This window comes from Dermacentor silvarum, chromosome 11 (assembly GCF_013339745.2).
Source record: "Dermacentor silvarum isolate Dsil-2018 chromosome 11, BIME_Dsil_1.4, whole genome shotgun sequence".
NCBI classification, from domain to species: domain Eukaryota; kingdom Metazoa; phylum Arthropoda; class Arachnida; order Ixodida; family Ixodidae; genus Dermacentor; species Dermacentor silvarum.
Window position 1 is genome coordinate 42,488,232 of NC_051164.1, and position 21,044 is coordinate 42,509,275.

At 48.3% G+C, this 21,044-nt stretch overlaps 1 protein-coding gene across 1 annotated transcript in view; it reads right to left on the reverse strand.

The window, feature by feature from the left end:
* Nucleotides 1-19,225, reverse strand: part of LOC125941294 (uncharacterized) — a 148,166-nt gene extending 128,941 nt beyond the window's left edge. Inside the window, exon 1 of the mRNA XM_049658283.1 lies at nucleotides 17,498-19,225. Coding sequence (XP_049514240.1) covers nucleotides 17,498-19,225 — 1,728 coding nt within the window. The remainder of the gene's footprint in view (nucleotides 1-17,497) is intronic.
* Nucleotides 19,226-21,044: the final 1,819 nt, after the last annotated feature.

Genomic DNA, 21,044 nt, shown 5'->3' on the forward strand with positions numbered 1-21,044 from the left:
CACATCGGACGTCATGCGTATTTTAGACTATCGTCACAATTCTATACACCGTGGCTGTTTCGGCTACCGCCTATGCCTCCCGCTGAGCTAGCGTTATGTTTGCCACGCATGCGCATTTCGTGGTAAGTGCGATCAGTTTAGAGTTTGACACAATCGCTAGAGGGAACTGTGGGGCTAGCGTCAACGGGACTTGCAAGCAGGTTGGTCCAGCCAGCTTTGGAATGATTGTTAGTGCATGGATTTGCCTAAACTTTGTCCTTCTGACTTTAAACAAACAGAATAATGACCTTGCAAAATCTTCATTTTCGATAAAGTACTGAGAACACGGGACCTCTATCACTGCACAGAAGACCGATATCGAAACCATTACGGCACGCGGACACCATGGACAAGCCGAACCGCTGCATTTAGCAGAGATTATGCCTGTCCGCAGATTCTTATCGCTTTATGTGTTTCAAGAAAGCATACATTGCTTCGAAATTATGCCAATGATAACAGATAGAGCGTGATAAACGAACCCGCAAGTACGTCTATAGTTACAAGCATGAAGATCAGACAAATCCGTATACTAATCATCATTCCCATGGTGGCTGATGGTTCACAGCATCAGTGTTCCCTATAGTGTATAACTCTATATGCTATCAGTAATGCTAGAGCGGTGACGTCATGCTGAAATACTCTAGTGTGTGGGGCGTTGCGCTTTGTACGGTGCCAGAGAATTTGAGCTATAGGCACCATGCATTGCAGTTTGCGCGCGATCTATGCGCCATCTACAAGTGAAGCTTTGGGACGGCCAGTGTCAAAACCAACAAGACTGGAGTGATGCTGTACACATTCGCCGGATTACTTTCGATCGCTTATCACCAAAGAAGACTGTCCGAGTTGTGAAAATATCAAAGTGCGCATGCTCTGCATATGATATCACGCGTTCGCAATCAATATGAGCAGCGGGAACAATTGTGAGCTTGATATCGTCAAAGCGCAGGGCATACCCCTCAAACGAGTGACGATAAGGAAGGCGTTGTCGTTTGGAATGGCGTATCATTTTCATCACCTCTCCAGCGGCGGGCGTCGGCAATACTGGGGCGAAACATGAAATGTCGTAGCGCCATCTGAACAGTGAACGGTGCCCATAGGCATCAAACGAGCTGTGCAAGCGAAATTGCGATTCAGGGGCCAGATTCACAAAACTTTTCTTTCGTAACTTCGCTTTGCAATTGGCTGGCGACCTTCGCTAATCATACGTCTCGCGTCCGGATTTGCTAAAATTCTTTCTTGCGAAAACTTCTAGCGTAAGAAATTTTCGCGAATGCGGGCCCAGATCCGTCCTGACACCACCGAGCGCTAAGGTTGTCGGAAAACCGCCAACATCGCTTAGCTTGACCTTGGCTATGGTCGGTATTCTCTAACGAAAGCACGAGTTGTTGTCATCGGCTTTTCCTTGGCATCCATCGCTGCCGTGTATCGGCGACGCTGGGGGGATAAATGAAAGCGTCGACCGTAGCGCTCTGTGGCCGTCGCAAGGTGCCTGTACAAATGAGAGGACACGTCGACCAGGCTGGATTCATCGTGTAGAGCAGCGTTGCAAGGCATAGGGCGAAAGAAACGCCGCCTGTCGTTCCTTTCTTTTTGTACGTTTCCATATCTTGAGCTGCTCTTCAAGATGAATTGCACCACTGCAGCTACACTGCCCAATGGCCGCAGAGTTTCGCGCTATAATTACTATGATGAAATCTAGCCGCCGATGTAATGTTCGTACATCATTGGAATCATGGTTAGTACGTACATGAATTTTCCAACGGCATTCACATCTCGCAGCAAAAGCAAGGCAGTGTCGCACACCAATTTGCCCAGCTTACCCATGTACGGAAGCGGTAGCTGCCTCGGTAATCGCAGCAGCAGTAGGAGAAGCCGGGGCTTGCTTCTCGTCGGCCGACATGCTTTTTCTCCGCGCCGACATGCGTGTTATGACGGGGGCTTTGCTTCCGGGGGCGTTCGAAGCCATGACGGTGGTTTAGAAACACTCAGGCTGCGAAGACGTGTCTCAGCTGGCGGGACGTTCTTCTTCTTCTGTCTCGAGCCGTAATCGCCGAGCGAACGCGCGCGGCGTTGACATTGAGTTCTTTTTTTTTTTTTCATTACGGTCTGTTGTTCGGACAGGGCATGCAGCGTACAGGTTTCAAGGAGTAAGTACTACGCAAGAAAAAAAAAAAAAAACATTGCCCGGCGGATTCTATCTCACTATGAATGCCGACGTTAATGCTATTAGCATTGAAGCAAGATAGTTACACAGGGTATCGCCAATGCCGAAAGGTTGATGCAGTCGGAATTCCAACTCGCGTTTCTCACACGCTGCGCCCTCTAGTGACGCCGCCGTAAGGACGACGCGTGGCACGAGTCCAGTTCCGCTGAGCATCGGATAAATTTAAAGGTTAAGTTATTTTGCCATTGTAGAGCAGCATATAACCACTTACACATACCTACTTTGAAACGGCGCGGCGAGAAATAGTCACCTAGCCTGCTTGCTTTTGAAGTTGAAGTTGAATTTGTTTTCATCAGTAGCACACACAACAAAAAAAAAATAACAGGTGATCAGGTAAACCAGGTAATCCGGTATACTATACATGTTCTTTATCGAGCACTTTTGTATACCTCTCCATTATCTTTTTCTTTTTTTTTCAAAAATTTACCTTGTACCGCTACCTGTGATATTAAGAGATCATGTCGTGTCGATCTTCTCGCTGCTTTTTTTTCACCAGTACTGTAATCGTCTCTTGCTTATCTCTATACGGATGATCTGTTGATGTTTCCTTCCACTTTAAACCCAAGCGCTTCTGGGAGTTTGCACGTTACCTACGGTTCTCGCTGGGTGGATCCGGTCGCATTCCATTAGGATGTGCTGAGTGGTCTCTGGGTCTTTACTTCAGCATACACATGTATCATCTAGTTCCGAATATTTGCTCCGGTATGTTTTGGTCCTTACGCAACCGGCTCGAGCCTCAAATAGCAAGGCACTGCCCCTTGTGTTATCGTACAAATTTTCCCTTCCAATTTCTTTCTTCTCATTCTTGTAAATCTCCGTGGTCCTTCTTGTTTCCATTCTTTGCATCCAATTCACGGTCTCTATTTCACTCACTTTCTTTCTGATGACTCCTGGTTGTCCGTTTACAGTTTCGATTATCCTGTACTTGGTTGCCAACTTCCTTGACCTCTACCTCCATTCTGTGTCCACGCTTTTCATGTACTGATACTTGTGCACTGTAGCCGCCTACTTATTTTCATCCATGTTCCTGAGCCTTTCTTCAAAACTAATTTTTCTCTGTGCTCCTCTGACCCCAAAAGAGGCCCAACCCATGTCACCCTGCACTGCCTCATTTGTTGTATTACCGTGGGCTCCCAAAGGGGCTTCCAACTCCACTCGCGGCGTCATCTAGTGCTGCCGCGAAGTACGTACACGGCGGAGGCTGCGACCACCGGATAAATTTAATGGACTTTTTCTTGTAATGGAAGAGTGGCACTATTCCGGAACACATATCCAGTTACCCAAGTTGGCGTCAAAGAAGTTTACTGTTGCTTCCCAATAAGTTGCTTCCCAAGAGAAGGGAAGCGCCGTCGAGGACGGCAGAAAACTAGGTGGGGTGATGAAGTGAGGAAATTTGCAGGCGCAGGTTGGAATCAGCTAGCGGAAGACAGGGGTAATTGGAGATCGCAGGGAGAGGCCTTCGTACTGCAGTGGACATAAATATAGGATGATGGTGATGATGATGACGATGAAGTTTACTACAGAGTGGCACATGACAAGTGGTTCGTACCTAGCGCTGCAAGTCGGCGTCAAAGAGGTTAATTCATGAGCGGTACATATCCAATGCCGCATCCCCAGTGACCGATGCTGGAGCAGCGAAACGGCGAAGGTAATTTGGAACAGCTACGTGCGCACAACGATGTTTGACTTTGTCCTGTCATAACTCGTGTGCTGCGACATAAAGCTCTTGACACGCTGGAAATATGCAAGTGAGGTGGAGGTATACAGCGTTCGATCTTGACAATAATATAATAATAACAAAAGCAAACAGAGAAAACAAAAGAAACTATGCGGAAAACGGGACAGAAGATTATAGAACACTTCCTAGTCCTGCTCGCTGTTGTCCCGATTTCCTTGTTGTTTCTCGGGCTGAAAGGTTAAATTCAGGCACTTTGGCAATTTGTCGTCTTCTATGTATTTATTTGTAGTCAGCGAAGACGTTAACTTTCAGATGGGTTCCCCGGAGATGCGAACATCACTTGCCTAGTAAATTGCAATGTACAGGTAGCTGTAATTGGAAAGATAATTAAGCTTACCTTTTTGTAGTTCACATGATGTTACCTGTAAATGGGATGTTCGTGAGTTGGGATCCCATATAAATGATGCAACACCAACAGAATTGAATCTGTACAAAGGAAAGCGGTTCGTTTTAGTTGTTATCGCTACGATCGGGAATTATCCCTCTCGTCCGTCGTGAATTTCTTGAATGTGATTCTACTATGCGCTAGGCGGCGTGCCGATTCCATGAAATTGCTACACTCGATTGTTCGCTCATCTGGTCGACTATTCGGTGATGACTGTCTAAAGTCTGTCGATGATTTTACACCTAGAAGATGTCGCAGCCTTCAAACCTCAATCCCTTTCTTTGAACGCACTAACAACTTCAAACACTGATAGTTATTTCCCGCGAGTTGGCGAATATATGCCCGGTTCTGTTCGTGAAGTGCCACTGTTCTCGATTTTGCAGAGGCGATTCAGTGGTTTTGTTTACCGCAGTACAATGTAACGACCAATGTGGATGTTTACTGCAGTGCTTCTTTATATTGCATTGCTACTTTCAATGCGTTAGCATTCATTGGCTATTTCACGCATTTTCCGGGTGGTGCTGTGTATGCATCTATGTTTCTATCGAACCTCTTTCTCGCCTATCCGAGCCACAGGGTAGTCGATCGTCGAATAGATAATCGGGCTGCTGTTCCGAGGGAAGAGGTTTCGAAACCAACCATCGGACGAACGTGGGCTACTGAATGTGTGGCAATGTGTACGTACTATCGACCCAAAAAGTTTATCGGACCACGGGATCTCAGAAAACGCTAAATATCCGAGCAGCCTTGAGAAGTAGCCAGCATAAACCGTACGTCACAATGTTGTTCGCATATACCATTTAGAGGCTGGAAATGGGAATGCCAGGCTGCGTTTTGAGGCTGCGCAGATATTCAGCTTTTTTCGCCAGATCCCTTGGTCCGTAAGCCTTTTTTGGACGAACCTCTTTCACGCCCACATGGTTCACTGTAGACGTAAGCCTGGGTAGGTGCCGCTGTTCGACGACTCTCTTTGACGCCGACTTGGAGCACTGCGCATGCGCCAGTTGGCCTGGGCTGGTGTCCAATGAGCATCTTTGATGCCGACTTCGGTCACCTTCTTCGTTCTGGGGTTTTACGTGCCAAAACCAGTTCTGATTATGAGGCACGCCGTAGTGGAGGGCTCCGGAATAATTTTGACCACCTGGTGGTGGTTGTAGTGCACGTTAAAAAACCTGGGGTTCTTTAACGTGCACACGGGCGTTTTTGCATTTCGGCTCCATCGAAATGCGGCCGCCGCGGCCGGGATTCGATCCCGCGATCTGGTGCTCAGCAGCGCAACGCCTTAGCTGACTGAGCCACCCCGGCGGGTTTGGGTCATCGGTATGCTACACTGGGTACGTGCCGCCCAACAGTTAAACCGTTTCACGCCGACCTGTGTTATAGCCCTGTCACACGGCACGTGCAATGTGATTAGCAGCGAATGAGATTACGTGTTAATGTCATTTTTTTTGTTGCTTCTACACGGGCATAGTGAATGACCATCACAGCTGATGGCATTCGCCCATTGAACGAGTTTCCCAGACTCATTCCCGCTCGACTTTTCTAATCTCGACGACAGGGGCTTGGCAAAAAATTACAGAATAGTATAGTTAAACCGAAGTATATTTTCAAATAACCATCCAATGTTTTCCATTGTATTGCTAACAGTATAGTGTAAATATGTAAACAAGAAGCACGATTTGTAAGGTTTCGTTATCATAGCAGCCTGCCGAAAAACATTGCCATCAATTGCGAATGCCATTTTGTTTACCCGTGTAGACTGGGAACGCAAAGACCGCAATGATATTCGGTATCAATGTCTTTTACTGCAAATAACATTACATGTGGCCGTGTGACAGGAGCATTACTGGGTATACGAGATTAGGGCCGCTATCTTGTACGCGTTCAAAAAGCCGACGTTCGGTTTCGCCTCACGCGATCGGCCGAATTGGCATAGGCTGCGATATCGGAGCCGCCTGGACAATCGCGTGAGATGAAACCGAACGTGGGCTTTTCGAACGCGTGCAAGATAGCGGCCTAGGTATGGGACACAAACTCAATGAAATTCCTTGATGTCCATTTGAGTCACGGGGTGTGTGCCGCTCTTCCATGACAAAAAACAAAAAAACAAAAAAAAAACATTTAAACTTTATCCGGCGCTGCTCAGAATCAAACTAGCCTCATGCGTGTTTAGACAATTTTGTCTTTATATACGGGGTGATAATTTTCAGGTTTCCCAGAACTTTTTAAAAATCGCCCGTTGCAGATAACATAATTCTAGTCCTTGAGGTAGATTATTCAGAGAGGCGGGCATTACTTGCACGAGAGATCGAAACACATATTATTGCGATAGCAATTAATGGACACTTCAACCGGATTTCTGCCGTCGCCGTCGCCGTGAGGTTCCGTATAGATAAAATCTTCGCCGCGCGCCGTATGCCCGAGCGGAGGCGTGCGGGGACGCGCGCTATCACGGAGAGCGAACGCACTTTATCTCCTACGCGCAAGCAAGGAAGCGGGAAGCCAGCGCCGGAGGGAGCGGGGGGGGGGGGGGGGGCGCACTTCTACTCTGCCAACAACCGCACTCGTCGCTCGCCCGCACCGTCTCTTATCTCCACACGGCTCTGACCTTTCTATGCGCTGTGCATTCGCCGCTCAGTTTCCGTTGAAGCGATAGACCGCACGCACCTTCGCCTAAAGCTTTACCTTCGCCCGCTGCGGCGTATGCGCTTGCTGCCAGCGTTTTGACAGTCGTTGTCTGCAGTCATTCAGTGTGATCTATTCATGTTTGTTTGTGCGCGCTCACACCACGCTTGTTCATTCAGTTAGTAATAGTCGGGCCACATTTTCCAACGCACGCTACACATGCAATGCTACCCGGATCGGCAGTGCAGCGCTACAGGTGTGTCCCTTCGCACGCGCTGCCCACGGGAAGCGCTTCTCATCAACACCACTGTTTCACACGCGCCTTCTCGTGGTCATCGAGTCTCTCTTCGTGTCGGTATACTTACGCCGCAGCACACCTGCTTACTTAATCAGCTCATGTTTACTACAATTCATATTGCAACCAAAGCCGCTCACCTTACTTCGTATGAAATTGCTGTGTTGCTATTGCATTCATTGCTTCGCCCTTAGGGCGAAACTGTGACATTTTTTTTCGACTAAAGAAAGCAATTCCCTAATTAACTTCATAATTAAATAAATTACAGCACATATCGCCATTTAAGAATATTAATTGGTTGAGTTTGCAAGGCGTATCTACTTGGAGTGAATTTCCAGAAAGACACCAGTTTGGATATATGCGCCATCAAACTCGCTGTAAAAATGCACCGTTACTGCACATTTTAAAGAAAACGCATTTTTATGTATTGAAGCACAAAAGTAACCGGAACGCTCGCGTATTTTGTCCCGCGCTTTTGGCAAATAATCTCAAATAACACCATTGTCGCTTAGCTACACCGGCGGGTACCATCGGTCGTGGACATTTAGCATAAAATTCTACTGGACGGTGGATTTTCATGCGGGGTGCAGTGTAAATGTTCGCAATTATTCAAAACATACTAATTCCAAGATAAAGGACTAATGTTCACTGGCCGAGACTCGTGGCAGTGACGGATCGTTACATGGAGCTGGCTTAGTTAGTTCGTGGTGCTACGAGTGCTGCCAGCTGAGGTGAAACATCGACGGAGAAGCACGAACTGGAAGAGGAGAATGCTGGACTAAAAAGTTGACTTTATTCGAAAAAGAAAGTGATGAATTAACGCGCGTTTCAACACGCTATGACCCGCATGAGAGAATTTGCAGAAGTGCACCGATGATGGGTCATCAACGACCGCATAGTCTGACATCTCTTTCGCTTTCCATTTTTTGTCTGTCGTCAGTGCATATGGCGAAGCCAGGTCGCCGTTATTACCGGGAGCGACCTCTGGGAACCGCGAATCATGCGAAAATAATTGAAAATGAAACGCGTCGTTACAGCAAGCTGACACTTCGGGCCCGGCACTATAGCTTACTGGCAGCGTCTGGCTGATCCATGAGTGGCTCTGAGGGGTGGCCGCCAGATAGAAACATCGCTGACGGACCTCTGTCGCGAACTTTCGCTATGAGTGCAGAACTTTACGCGCTCTGTGAGGCATAACGTGTTCATCTGATAAGATGTCTCACTCGGCTGCTAATGTTCCAGAGCATCGTTTTCCGTTATCAACCATGGGTGATCGGCTAAAGAAAAGCTGCGACCTAGGCTCCCTATTGGCGCGAATTGAACGCGCTGAACGTGGAATTGCGGCCAGTCAGTGTGCTGAGCAGATGACTCATTCAGTCGTCTGCCTTTAATGCCGCTCACGTGGTCCACAAACGTCTTTCTTCCGTTGGTTTCACTGTGTTGGCGCGCACTTTGTTTTTCGAGCGGCCACGCTTTCTAGTCGATACCGGTACGTGTTTCGACGGCGACATAGTGGTATTTCAATAGATAATTTTAGCAGAGCGCCGCTTACGCTCCGCTCCGCTCAGATTTCACGCTCTGAGATACTGCGGGGAACTGCGTAGATTTGGCATTTGATAAGCGCGTCTTGCCGAGACGCGAGCGACGCGCTATCAGCTCGGCTGCAAAACGACGAAGAGGCCAAGTAGACACGCTGTCACGCTCCGCTCAGTCGGCTTTGTAGCGGAGCGAGGGATGCGGTCTTCGTTCCGCTGCCGGTATGAGCGTTGTGCGCAAGCGCAATAGTGGTCCCGCTAAGTGGTTGTGTGGCATTTGCTAGCATATACCGGTCTGAGCGGAGCGGACAGCAAACGCTCAGCTAAAACACTCTAATAACCTAAGTTCCCTACGCAGCTTCGAGGTGTGAAGTTTGTTTTTTCACGAAGTTACGAAGTGCATCAAACCTTCTGTCGAAAGTTAGCCTGTCATTTTATGTGCTCGGTGATTCGTATGCTGTTATAGCACGCGTGGACAATCTTCTGCTGACCAGTAACGGCATCGGTATGTTTTCATGGACCCGTACAGAAAGGCAGCGTGAATTTTCGGCTTCGAAGGGACGCGTATGGTAAGCTGTGTGATATTTCTCTTTCTTAAGTTTGATGCTATGCTGTCGGAAACACGGTACCAGTGTTTGCAGCCATGATACAGGTCACGGATGGGCTCTTCAAGTTGCGACATAATTGCTTCGTGATTCGCATCTTCGGCTACGCGCTTTCCTCCAACATGGCGGCTAGGATAACGTCAGCGTAAGCCATCTTGATGGCCGTACGCTGCAATAAGTCTTTCTGGAGTCATCGAAACACAATTCCCTTCATTAAGCGATGCTTTCTCAGCGAACCCTACCGAACTTTGCTAATCGTGACTGCTGCTGATATCTGTGCCAATATACATGTAAACTGGTAGCGTAGCTTCCATAGAAGCCTACATGTCTAGTAAATGGCGGCTCGTTGCAACCGTCGCCATCTACGTATCGGGGGTGGGGGGACAACTAATCGCAAGCAAAAAATAAAAAAATAACAAATGACGCCACAACCGGAAACGGCAGCGACGTCAAGATCTTAGGCTGCTTGGCACGAATTTTTGAATTTATTCAGCGTCCGGCATTTCGACTGCAACGCCAGCAGTTATTTTTCTTTTGAGGCTGAGGCGAGCTTGCGACTCGCCTCAGCTGAAGCGTGTGATTAAACTCTTGGAGTGGTGTATGTCTTAATGCTATCATAATTAGGCTGTTATTTACGGCAATTGCTCCAGTAGGCCCTTAGGACGGTGAGCGAATAAGATGGTAATAAATGACATTTCCACAGAGATTACAAGTAAATTTCACTTTTATTTGTCTAGAATAATGCACCCAATATAATCGACCAAGCAAAACTTGTTTCAATGGATGAAAAGTACTATGGCCAGCACACAGTCGTAATGCATGGAAACATGCGAAACCTTTACACAGAATCATTCGCAATTCCGTGCGCCACCATGTGTTCATATCCAACAGTTATCAGACAAGACAACATTGCTCCACATCATGATTTAGAAAACATTTGACTTACTAATCTTGCTTCCCGTTGGACACTCAGAGCCTGTGTTACGGAGAGTGAACGAACATTGCGCGACGTTTCTTCGCGGAGCGTTCCGCATTTATCGTCACGACGAGACACAGCGCGTCGGATGCCGCAGCGTGAACTTGCACGATAACAAGAAACGAGCACTCACACCTTTCGCCGAAAACAAGACGCTGGTGTCCTTTCTCTTCGACGAACATGTCGAAGACGCTCAATGTGGTCAATAATGATAATATATAAATTCACTATAGCAATGTTCACTATACAAGACCCACCTTAGTCACAGCTTCGCTGGCTTCCATCGTCACAGTAGTGGAAGGGCTCTGAATGTTTTGTTTAGCGACTCCCGATTCAGCTACTGCTTGCAAATAATATTTGCAATTAAAGGGTATTTTCAGTTGTTGCCAGCGTCTAACCTGTGCTCTTATTACAAAGGTACTGTAATGCTGCGTATGTAGTAATATTTTGTTTGAGCTTGCAGTGGCTGGTGCGAGAACCGCAATTTACTCCAACTTGATTTTTAATTTTCACTGTGACACCTAAGCCTTTGCTCAGAAAATTCCCCCCGCGTAATTAGGCCCCTCCCCCTTCCCCTCCCTACACATCGATCTTGCGTGAAAACAGGTGCCAGCATTATGCGAGTAAATATGGTAGTCATCACATGCTGATAGTCGCGGGAACTTATATTAAGTAATTTGTTATATTCTTCTTTGTCATATGTTCTGATATTACACTGTACAGTACATCCTGTTGCTTACCCTAACATGTAACCTTGCCAAGTCTTTCTTGGGATCATAGCATGCTTACATCTGGAAATATCTACACAGTTTAATTCACAGATATTTAGTGGAACTGCAAACACTCGATGTCTAGGTCATGCTAGCCAAGCTCTTTTGACATACCACAAGCTCTGTTGACGTTGGTTTAGCGAAGCAAAAATTAATTGTTGCTTTGGTCATGCAATTGTAATGACCATTTCTTGAAGTTCACACACAAAAGCACAGACTAAAGCGCCACCACCACTGGGTTATAACACAGCAGTTTAGTCCGTGCCAGTGAGCACACTTCTGTTTTGTGTAATCATAATGTATATCATGACATAATATGTGTCTATGTGCTATCGACCAAAAAAGTTTACGGACTACGGGATCTCAGAAAACGCTAAATATCCGAGCAGCCTTTAAAAGTAGCCAGTAAAACCGTACATCACAATGTTGCTCGCATATACCAGTAGAGGCTGGAAATGGGAACACCAGGCTGTGTTTTGAGGCTGCGGAGATATTCAGCTTTTTGTCAGATCCCTTGGTCCGCAAAATTTTTTGGTCGATAGTACATGTATACAGATTTGGCACGTGGGCATCTCTAAAGCGCAGGGTGCCGCTAATTAGCGGTGTTAAAATATTCAGAACTTCTGATAATCATGTCGGTAATCCTTGCAATTTGATTACAGAAATTAGTATGCAAAATTGTTTAATATTTGTTTCTTCTCGAATACTATAAGCAATGAAGCCTACATGGAGAAAGACAAATGCAAGCAGAGAGTTTTGCTTTGCAGACGTAATTTTGACCGTGGTGGCCACATTTCTACGAAAGCCAAATGCAAAAACGCCTTTGTACCGTGCATTGGGTGCACGTAAAAAACCCCAGGTCGTCAGAATTATCCCGGAGTTCCCCATTACGGCGTGCCTCTTAATGATATCTTGGATTTCGCACGTAAAACCCCGTACTTCTTTTTTGCTGAAATTTACGCTATCTTCTAATAAATGGCTAAACCAACTAGCCCAACAGTGAGCCCTACTAGCTGAATACTGAGGCACCACATATGGACCTGGCATCATCTAAATGCTCACCTACTCAGCCTTATTGTGCAGTCAAGAGAAACGTTTCACCCTTCCCTCTCCCCAAGCGTAGGGTAGCCAACCGGGCACGTCCTTGGTTAACCTCCCTACCTTTCCCTTCTCGTTTCTCTTCTCTCTCTCAAGAGAAACGTTGCTGCTGCAAAAGAGAGCATGTGCATCCTTATATTACGGGTTCTTTGCAAAAAGGCGCGCTAGATCCTTGCACACGGCTGTGCTTCGTGGTGGACGAGGATACGATAAAGCTCCCGTGTCTCATTTTCTGTGTTCCCTCTGTACCTCGTCGACGTTGAAGCTCTTTCGGTTCGGCTCTCATCGATAAATCTTTACCGTCACCGGTCCGCCCTCTTGATTTTTACACTTTGCTCACGTTGTGATCAGCAAAACAACTGGCCACTTCCTTCTTCCTTGCCGCAGTTATCAAGTCCTTGCGAAATATTTTCCTGTAACTCTCTCTCTTCGTCATCTTGTGATTTCGATGACGGTTCCAAATTTATTAATCGTTCGGAGGTCTACAGTTTAGCTATGGGGATCTAGGAAGGTCTAGCCTCTGTATTTTAGCCGCAACCACAAAGCAGTTTGCAATGCACATCGCAAGTTCTTAGAACTATCCGGCAGGTTAGGAACTGCCAGCGGTCCACCGTATATGCCGCTATTCTGTCACAAGATTATCTAGTTACTATTTATTATATTTTGATCTAATTCCTTATTTTATATCCTTACTGTCATTATTTTTTCTGGGCGGGGGGGGGGGGGTGTGCGGGATTAATAAAATCCGAATCGTTTCATTTGAAGCTCTGTGGCCGATTCCCTTCGCAGGTATGTGCCATATTAATTTGGAAATCAACGCCAACATTGTTCTCAGTCAAGCAGAGGTCGTCCGTTCAGCTGCCGAGCCCTCGCGAGGTCGTCGGTGGAATTACCAGTCGCGCATGCAGGGCGGCCACGTTTCGCCACAAGCGGAACTCAACAACGCCCTTGTACTACACTGTTCTCCCACAAATCCTGGCGGTCGAAATTCAGAGCCCTTCATTACAGTGCTTCTCAAGGGTCTCGCGTCGTTATAGGCTGCCTTCAGGCCGCGGCGTGCACAGCTATCAAAAGCGGCTTCACTGCCGAAAAAAAATGTTTAATACGCGTCTCGTAGAACTTGATACAGCGCGCTACTTGCACAAACATGGGTAACGACGGATAATTGTCACTGCCGCATGTATCGACATTTCCTAGAGTGGAGTCGTAGAAAACAACATCAATTACAGCTGCCGGCTCCATAAATATGACAGGCTTACACCAATGGAGAGCATGTATGCAGACAGCATGTATGACAGTCTTTTCTGAGCATTTCCTCTGTATTTTCCGTTATCCGACCAGCACACGTATATTCAAAGCGAAAAAAAGGGTGTAACGACACGCAACACAATAATCAAAACAAAAAATCACACCGAGGAGCTTTGCAGAAGCCTTATGTCATGAAGTAAGTACAGTAGCGCCGTAGACTTGTGACTGTGTATAGGGCTTGTTAACGTAGTATCTTCAATATGCGCACAGTTTGCAACATGACGTGGCAGCTGCTTGGCGAAGTCCTGCTAAAACCAATAAAAAACTATAAACGAGCTAAAAGCAGAAGCGGCAACTACAGAGCACTGCGTTGGCAAAATGCAAGAGCACGTGCACGTCAGAAAAACCGGCACCTCTCGTGCGGGTTCATGGGCGAACCGGCGGGGCAAGCCGAAGGCCTCGGCGAACGGCGCGAAGTTGCTCATGGCGCCGGTGCACTCCGGCGAGATGCGGTGGTCCGCGCTGTCCGCCCAGCATGTCACGTGACAGGCCGTCAGAAAGAAGACCTGCTCGGCGCTGTATTCTTTCAATCCCCGGAGGGGCACGTCATGCCTGACGTCGCGGAACCGCTTGTAGGCGTCGTGCGCGATTTCCAGCGCCGGAAGTGCGGGGTAGAGCGACGTCAAGTGGGCGGATGCGTTGGAAGAAGTGCACCGGCCCAGCTTCCACAGAGCCTGTCCTGGAGCCCCGCTGGCGTCGGTGGCGTTGGTTGGAGGAACCCAGGCCGACGGTGTGTGGTCGCCGTCGAGCAGGAGCGTGAGTGTGTTGATTGTGCGAGCCACCTGCAGGGACGGGAAGATTGGTGCTCAGGAATGAGATTGAATATGGCTACGCTTACACGAATCCGACCGGAGCGTATCGAGTCGGACGTCGGACTGACCGAACCCGACATGACCGCGTTCAGATGAACTCGCTCCCGACGGCTCTGTACAACGGCGGCACGCAGCGTCGTGCCGAGACATCAAAGCGTTCGAACAGGGATTCCGGATATCGCCGCGGTTCATAACAGCTTTATACACGGCCCTTATCGTTAGATGAGACTGCATTGCGCAGTGCTTTGTCCCGCTACCGGCGCATGAAGCTCGTCTCATTGATCCCGCGCAAGTCTCGGCGATGGCCGTCCTGACCCGTCCGCGTTCACAGGCGCGCGGTGAACGGGCGGGACTGGGCCAACCTATCCCATGCAGTCGCGCTGGCTTAGCACGACTCGACGGCCATTGAGCGAGGCCGGCCAGCGCTTACATGAACTCGACTGGCAGATTCCCAGGCCGACAAAGCGATTCGACCTGCTGCTGTCCGGTTCATGAATGAGGAGGTTCACGTGGCATCACGGGCGCCACACTATTCTCCTATTCAAATCTCCTATACGCTCACTGAACTTCTACAGCGCAGGGATACTGCGGAGCTTCCCAATTACAACGGCACGGCGGCCGCGATGTCATCTGTAGTCTTCCATTGCCCCGAGGGCACGTTTGAGACCCCACAAATTAGTGCTGATGAGGAGGATGCAATGGCAGAGGGAGATTCAAATGCGGCAACTCTAGCCGTGACTGATGCAGGATATCCGCCTTGGAAAGTTGCAAGACTTCGTGTCTCAGCAACAAGCTGTGCCAGAGCAAGTGAACAAAAACATAGACTCTCTGAACAGCTTTGTTACTTGTTGCACTTTAAGAGCATCAGCACAAATGAAAATTAGATTTTTATTTTGAAAATGAGATAGGCAGCAGCGTAAGTGTTACGCTCCATAAATCACAACTCCATCGATGGGGGGCGAAATGCGAAAACACCCGTGTACTTAGATTTAGGTGCACGTTAAAGAACCCCAGGTGGTCCATATTTCCGGAGTCCCCCACTACGGCGTGCCTCATAATAAGATCGTGGTTTTGGCACGTAAAGCCCCATAATTAATTAAATCACAACTCCATAAATTGCATTTCACAATTTTGACTCGATGTCTGGTATGTCTTATGTTGTTCCATAATATAGCGAATATTCAGTTTAGGGAACTTTCAGTAAAGTGAACTACTTCCTTTGCCCCCTTGAAGTTCACTCAAGTGAGAGTTCACTGTATTCAGTACATTTCTCACGCTTTGTACCTGTATACACTTTACGAGTCTGCATTTTTCTCTCTTAGTTGAGAAATCGCAATTCAGTGTCCGGTTTTCTGGGTTCCGTTGAGGGCACATATCTAAGTTTTCGTATTTACTTATTTGCGCTTTTAAATGCATGCAACGCGAAGCTTTAAACGAAAAAGAAAGTTGTTTAAAACCACATGTGACGGAGCCAGTGTCTTTAATAGAAATGCTTTTCTTCGCAGGTCCTTGAAGTACAGTTTGACTGGGCTTTTCTCTCTTCCAAGAAGACTTGCTTGTTCTCGCGTGACCGACAATTGCAATATATATATATATATATATATATATATATATATTGAGCTGCGAGCCCTAGTGCGTACTTTTGAGACGTCGGCCGATGCGATGCCTTTATTTCCGAGCGGCCGCCCGAGTCAGAGACGAAGCACCGCACGAGACAAAAGGTGATGATGAGTCGTATGTACAAATGACGACGACGATATGCACAAATAGCGCTCACACAAGATGCTGAGTCGTATCTACAGATGACGACGACGATATGCGCAAAATGCGCTCACAATACATTTATATATATACCTGTCCTTGCACATCTGCTTCACTGCAGATATTTCCACAAGAGTGTCCTTCGAACCTCGGTGACTTGTCGGAACGAAATAAATTGAACGAGTTGCAGGAATATACTTGCGTCAGTATAGAATGACTTGAGCGGTCAGCGCACCCGCAGTGATATCGACTTTCTACGCATATCTGTGTATGTAAGTTTTCGTCGTTACATAGAAGTGACGATGCTACCCAGGCTTTTTGATACAAAGCCAAAGTTCGCGCCTGGTGAGAGAATGTCGTACGGGGCCGGTATAACGTAAGACCGTTCCAATCTGTTTTAACAGCGGAGCTGTTTAAGCCAACCGTAAGTCCGTGTGTCGCGAACAACAAACCTCGCTGAACGATGACGTCACCTGCCTTGCCTAGTAACCACCTGCCACAGCTGCGCCTCGCTTCTCCTAGCTCCGGCAACGCTCCGCCGCCGCGCAAGCTATGACGTCACTGCGCGTTGCGTAGCGCAGCTTCCAATCAACACCGTCTAGGTGGCGTTGTTCCAACATCGACACCGCCTTTCAATGCCGACACATTGCGTTCCAACAGACCCGCTCCGTCAATGCGATCGCCTAGCAATCACTTACCCAGCTTCGCCCAGCCATGTCTTTGCTTCGCGCCGCAATTCTTGCTTTCTTTAGTCATGACAACAGTTTGTGAAGCCTTGCCATGACGTCACACTCATTATAAAGATCATGTCGCCACCACGGCGACACACAATTCTCGTAGACTTCGCACTGGGTAAATGTAACACGGGACGGCCGAAGATGTACAAGACTCCCGAAGAAGCCGTTCAGCTGGAAGCTCGTCGTGCCGCCAGCCGGTTTGCGTGCTCATCGGGAGTATCATTCGGAGCCTAGCAAAACTTAGCCGAACGTAGAAAAACTTAGCCGAGCCTAGCGAAACTGGAAGTAGCTAGGTGATCACCAGCTCCGCTGTTTCTCCATCCTTGCACAATTTAGTGCAAGCTGCGCAATTTTCTTTATTCCAAATCCGCCATTAGCCTCCCATGATAGATCAAAATCTTGAACCTGTATCGTGTGCCATCGCGGCATATGAGCAGATTCAAGAGCATAATTTTTTCAACATGCGTACTAACATGGTCGTGACAAACACAATATTAACACTAGCATACGTGACGTGTATTCATTTACGCATAATTACAAATGGCGCTTCCCTCATAGATTTCTTAAGGCATTTACGTCGTCACCTTACCTGCAAGGCGTAGAGAAAGCCCAGGCCACCGTAATTGATGGCACTCGTGCCGTCAGCCACATAGAACGGCTCGGTGACTGTTTGGACGCCGACGGAAATCGTGTTAGAGACGACGTCGTACGTCGCCAGGTCGGACGACTGTAACCGGAACACGCGGAGGCTCGATTGATAGGCGTCGGTGTTCAGAGAACCGCGCAATCGCCGTCGGATCTCGCGCCAGTGCCCGAAGAACCCACGCGTCGCGTTGTCGTAGTCGGGACCGTACAGGGCCTCGCCCCACCAAACGTCACCGCTCTGGTTCTGTTTCGGTTCGGGCCACACCACGGTGGTGGCGCTGCCTAGGCGCGAGCTGACAGCGTCGATCGCCTGGGAACCCAACCCGCTCGTCAAGGTCCGAACCTTCTCGACTGCCGTCTCGTGGACGCTGCTCAAGAGCCACGTCACCGGCGACCTCTGGTCGGCGGAGGCAGTGCCGGTGGCGTGGTCGACGCCGGACAGCAGCGCGTTGTAGGCCATAGCGAGTTGGCCTCCGCAGAGCACCGGGTAAACATCGTCGCCCATCCTGTTTGCCATGATGAACGCCTGCATCGCATCGCTGGAGACGGCGGCCATGATCTGAGCGAACCACCACGCCGTGTGAAACGTCAGTTCCCGGGCCGTGTGCGAAGCGAAGAGGACGTTCACGGCGTGCAGGAGTCCGGCGTCGGTGGTGAACAGCGTGTCTTCCTCGGTGAGCGGCGGGTTTTCCCTGAACGCGGACTGCAGCGCGTCGACCCAGTCGCGGGCGTCGAGCTTCGGCACCAGCGCCGGCAGGTGACGCATTTTGACGAACCGAGGCTCGGCGTGGCTCGCGACGTAGCGCGCCGACAGGTTTCCGAAGACGTTGCCCTGGACTTCGGCGCTCCTGTTGATCAGGAAGGAACGGAAGGCCGGCGCGAGCTCCTTTCCGAGAAACGCGACGTCGAGCAGGAGTGCCACGTACCCATCGTAGAGCTTGTACGCTTCGACCTCCCGGTGTACTCTCTGTGCGACGTACGCCACGCTCGTCGAGCTGACGCTAACGGACCGGTGCGCTGGCGGGGCACCGTCTTCCGGCGAGGGTGTCACGAGGTCGACGGTAAACCAGAGCGGCACGTACCAGACCACGGACATGTTCAAGATGGTGGCCAGCGTGAAGGCGTAATGGCCGTCGTCTCGTTGCTGGTCGTCGTCGCCTGTGCTGTTGGTGTCGGACAGCAGCCACGGGAAGAGTTCTTCGGTCATGAAGTGGAAGAGCTGCTCGATGCCGCCGTCGGTGTGGCTGCCAGTCTGGGATTCCCGATGCATGCAGGCGTCTACGAGTCGCGTCACCCTCGTCGCAACTCTGTTGCCGGTGTCATCGTACCATCGGTAGCGCGCCAGATTGTGCAGCCACTTGCCCATGCTATAGATGGTCACCGACGGCACTCCCTCGATGTACCTTTCGGTCCAACGGGAGCAGACGAACTTGCCAAAGTCCTCGCACGGTGCGACGCCGCTGCCATTGCGGTGCAGGCCCAGGGTCTCCGCTTGGTGCACGCACCCTGCCGTGACACACACGCCGGCATCGGCGCTGCGGGAGGCTTTGGGCGATGGTAGGAGCAGCGCCAAGCCGATGGCGAGGACGGCGACGCCCAGCAGACCGATGACTACTCCCGCACACCTGCTGGTAATGACGGGAGCTTTACTTCCGGGGGCGTTCGACGCCATGGCAGTGATTTGGAAATAACGTCAGGCGGCGAAGACGCGTCAAAGCTGACGGTGCATTCTTCTTCTATCTCGTGCCGTATTCAGCGAGCGCAGGGTATGGTATGGAATGCCTTATAATGATGGCGCACACCCACTGCGGGGGATTTGCCTAGATTTGAATGGTATTAGGCAACCTTTGTTAATACTAAAATTGGTAAAGTTCACTGGAGGAAATGAACAAAAGTTAAATTTTACGAATTCACGAAAATCTCTTTGAAGCAACAATAAATGCCTCTACGGCTGAGCAAATATCCATGTGGCACTTTGCAAGAAAGTAGGCTCCTAGAGAAAGGATATTTAGAATTGAAAAGCTTAAACCAAGCTGTGTAAATCTTGATTCTAAAATATTTTTTCCTTAAAGAAGAAAAACGTTGGCTGAAAATTAGCTACAGCTGGGTTTAAGAAGTCTTGAATAATTGTAGAAGTCCTGAATCTAGTAGTCGTTAGGTAAGCTATTGTAGGAAGTAATGGTAGTACAGGACCACTGAGGGCCGCTCTCGCGAGACTATTAGCCATTTCGTTCATGACTAATCCTTTATGTCCAGGCACCCAAAGCCATCTAATTAAATTTATGTAGGCAGGCACTAGAAAATGAAATGTACGCAAAAGGTTAGTGACACTATTTGTTGTGAGCGAGGAACATAATGATAAAGAATCCGTTATCATTATTACCGCCGATATTGATCAATTTAGATTGCGTAAGGCTAAAGCTACAGCTAGAAATTCAGCCCGAAATACGGAAAAGAAGTCCGGAATCCTGATTGCGAATGACCAGTCTAGAGCAGGAGAGAAAATGCCAATTCCACATTTTCCTTCATACTGTGAGGCGTCTGCCGCAATGACCGTATTTATAGCAAACTCAATAAATGGTCTTGTAATCGGCCATTTAATATATTATAAGAGAGAAGTTCTGCGTTGTTTGGGTAGTTGTCATCATATATTATTTGTAGGTTCTCTCGCACATCACAAATAGGTGGCACCTCCCAGATACGTACAATTAACGGATTGATCAATGTTTGTACAAAGACCACCTGTGGTGTATGAAACCGAGGCCAGTGTACTCCGAAGAATAATGCAGGCTGGGAAATGAATATGTTTTCCAATCTTGTAATAGGGGATTCATACAAATTTAAGAATGTTTGCGCCGTCAGCAAACGAAATCTACACACTATTGATGGCAACCTGACTTCTTGGTGTAGTATGTTATTCCCAACAAATTTCGGCGTAATATATAAGCTGGCGCACCAGAAATTAATATACATCCAAATTCTAAAATGGGCCGCACATACATCTTCTATATCATTAAAAGTGGGTCTCTCCGCATCCCGGACCGACTGTTGCATAGCTTACGTAGCATGCCAACTGCTCTCACTCCTTTTTTTAAATGTGTGGTCAATTGGGTCAAGCCAGCTAAGGGAACCGTCATAGACTACACCTAAATACTTCACTGACTCCAATTGAGGTATAGTCTCGAGGCGATAGGATAGCGATATGTTAACGTGATTGTTAATAGGGAAAACCAATATCGAACATTTTTTAACGTTAAGTGAAAGGCGAAGTTTGTTTAACCAGGTTTCTATGGCGTAGAGGTAGTTCTGTAGTCGATAATATAGAGAGTGAATGTCACTGTCTGATGTGAAGAAAGCAATGTCATCTGCGTATACGCATGCTTGTTCATCTTGATGACGAGGATTGGAACACATCAGAATGTTAAATAGTAATGCTGAAGTGACAGCTCCTTGAGGAACACCACGTGACTGGTTATGTATGCTTGAGGAAA